This window comes from Lottia gigantea (assembly GCF_000327385.1).
Source record: "Lottia gigantea unplaced genomic scaffold LOTGIsca_7694, whole genome shotgun sequence".
Classification (NCBI taxonomy): domain Eukaryota; kingdom Metazoa; phylum Mollusca; class Gastropoda; family Lottiidae; genus Lottia; species Lottia gigantea.
In genome coordinates this window covers 1-1,639 of record NW_008710565.1, presented here as the reverse complement: position 1 = coordinate 1,639, position 1,639 = coordinate 1, and the positions used below count along the sequence as shown (strand labels likewise).

The 1,639-nt window shown below is 42.6% G+C and overlaps 1 protein-coding gene across 1 annotated transcript; it reads left to right on the top strand.

The window, feature by feature from the left end:
* Positions 1 to 528: 528 nt before the first annotated feature.
* Positions 529 to 851, top strand: LOTGIDRAFT_148322 (hypothetical protein; the record flags this gene model as incomplete). Its single annotated transcript, XM_009066462.1, is given in 2 exon segments — positions 529 to 677; positions 689 to 851. Coding segments are annotated over 2 exon segments (312 nt in total), but the record flags the coding sequence as incomplete, so codon positions are not given.
* Between the last annotated feature and the right edge of the window lie 788 nt (positions 852 to 1,639).

Genomic DNA, 1,639 nt, shown 5'->3' with positions numbered 1-1,639 from the left:
TTGAGAAATATTCCCTCCCCTCCCCCCCTCTCTCTCAGTAATATTGAGAAATATTCCGTCCCCTCCCCGCCTCTCTCTCTGTAATATTGAGAAATATTCCGTCCCCTCCCCCCCTCTCTCTCAGTAATATTGAGAAATATTCCGTCCCCTCCCCCCCTCTCTCTCTGTAATATTGAGAAATATTCCGTCCCCTCCCCCCCTCTCTCTCAGTAATATTGAGAAATATTCCGTCCCCTCCCCGCCTCTCTCTCTGTAATATTGAGAAATATTCCGTCCCCTCCCCCCCTCTCTCTCAGTAATATTGAGAAATATTCCGTCCCCTCCCCCCCTCTCTCTCAGTAATATTGAGAAATATTCCGTCCCCTCCCCCCCTCTCTCTCTGTAATATTGAGAAATATTCCGTCCCCTCCCCCCCTCTCTCTCAGTAATATTGAGAAATATTCCGTCCCCTCCCCGCCTCTCTCTCTGTAATATTGAGAAATATTCCGTCCCCTCCCCCCCTCTCTCTCAGTAATATTGAGAAATATTCCGTCCCCTCCCCCCCTCTCTCTCTGTAATATTGAGAAATATTCCGTCCCCCCCCCTCTCTCAGTAATATTGAGAAATATTCCGTCCCCTCCCCGCCTCTCTCTCTGTAATATTGAGAAATATTCCGTCCCCTCCCCCCCTCTCTCTCAGTAATATTGAGAAATATTCCGTCCCCTCCCCCCCTCTCTCTCTGTAATATTGAGAAATATTCCGTCCCCCCCCCCCCTCTCTCAGTAATATTGAGAAATATTCCGTCCCCTCCCCGCCTCTCTCTCTGTAATATTGAGAAATATTCCGTCCCCTCCCCCCCTCTCTCTCTGTAATATTTCAAGGACAAACGTATCGAATCAGTCTTGCTCACTGCTATCATTAAAGATTTCTACAGATAACTAACGGCTGGTGGAAAGAGAAATATTCCTTTGTATCAGCCACAGTCAAGATTCCACTGAATTCCAGCTAGAAGCCGAGATATTCTTGTGTGATGTCTGAATAATTAGAGGCATTGTTCGTCAAGAAGGCTTTACATCTTCTTTTAATGTCAAACTCAGGCCGTAATGGAACTCTTACAATATCTCGAAAATCTCTCAGAAAGCCAAAGTAGAAGAAATGCCTTTGATTATTCCTTCAAAGTTCTTTAAAAGTTGACAAGGGTTAACCCTTAAAAGTCGAGGGGTTAATGGGTCTGGAGGAAAATTACGAAGTTAAATAATCTTAAAGCCATTGTCAGTGGCTGTACTCGGCTCGTCATGTCAATATTCCTGTCAGATTCCAACCACTCGAGCTTAACAAACAGCCATTATGACCAATCTCATGTCAAAAACTTTTGCTACTTGAGTTCAGAATGTTTTGCGAGGAAATTTATATTTTTTCTTACTGATTTTAATTGAATGGAAACGACAGTGGGTAGAGTTTTATCCCCTTGACAACTTTTTACAATCCTAAACAGACCAATACATATGACACAAGACCAAACCAAATCGTTTGTTCATTGTAAACCCGAGTTTTGCAGGTTTCTAATGTAAATTATAATCTTGAAGAGAAGAAATGAAATTTAATCAAAGGAATTATTCAACCACAGAGGAAAGAGAAGTCAATTTATGAAAACTGATTC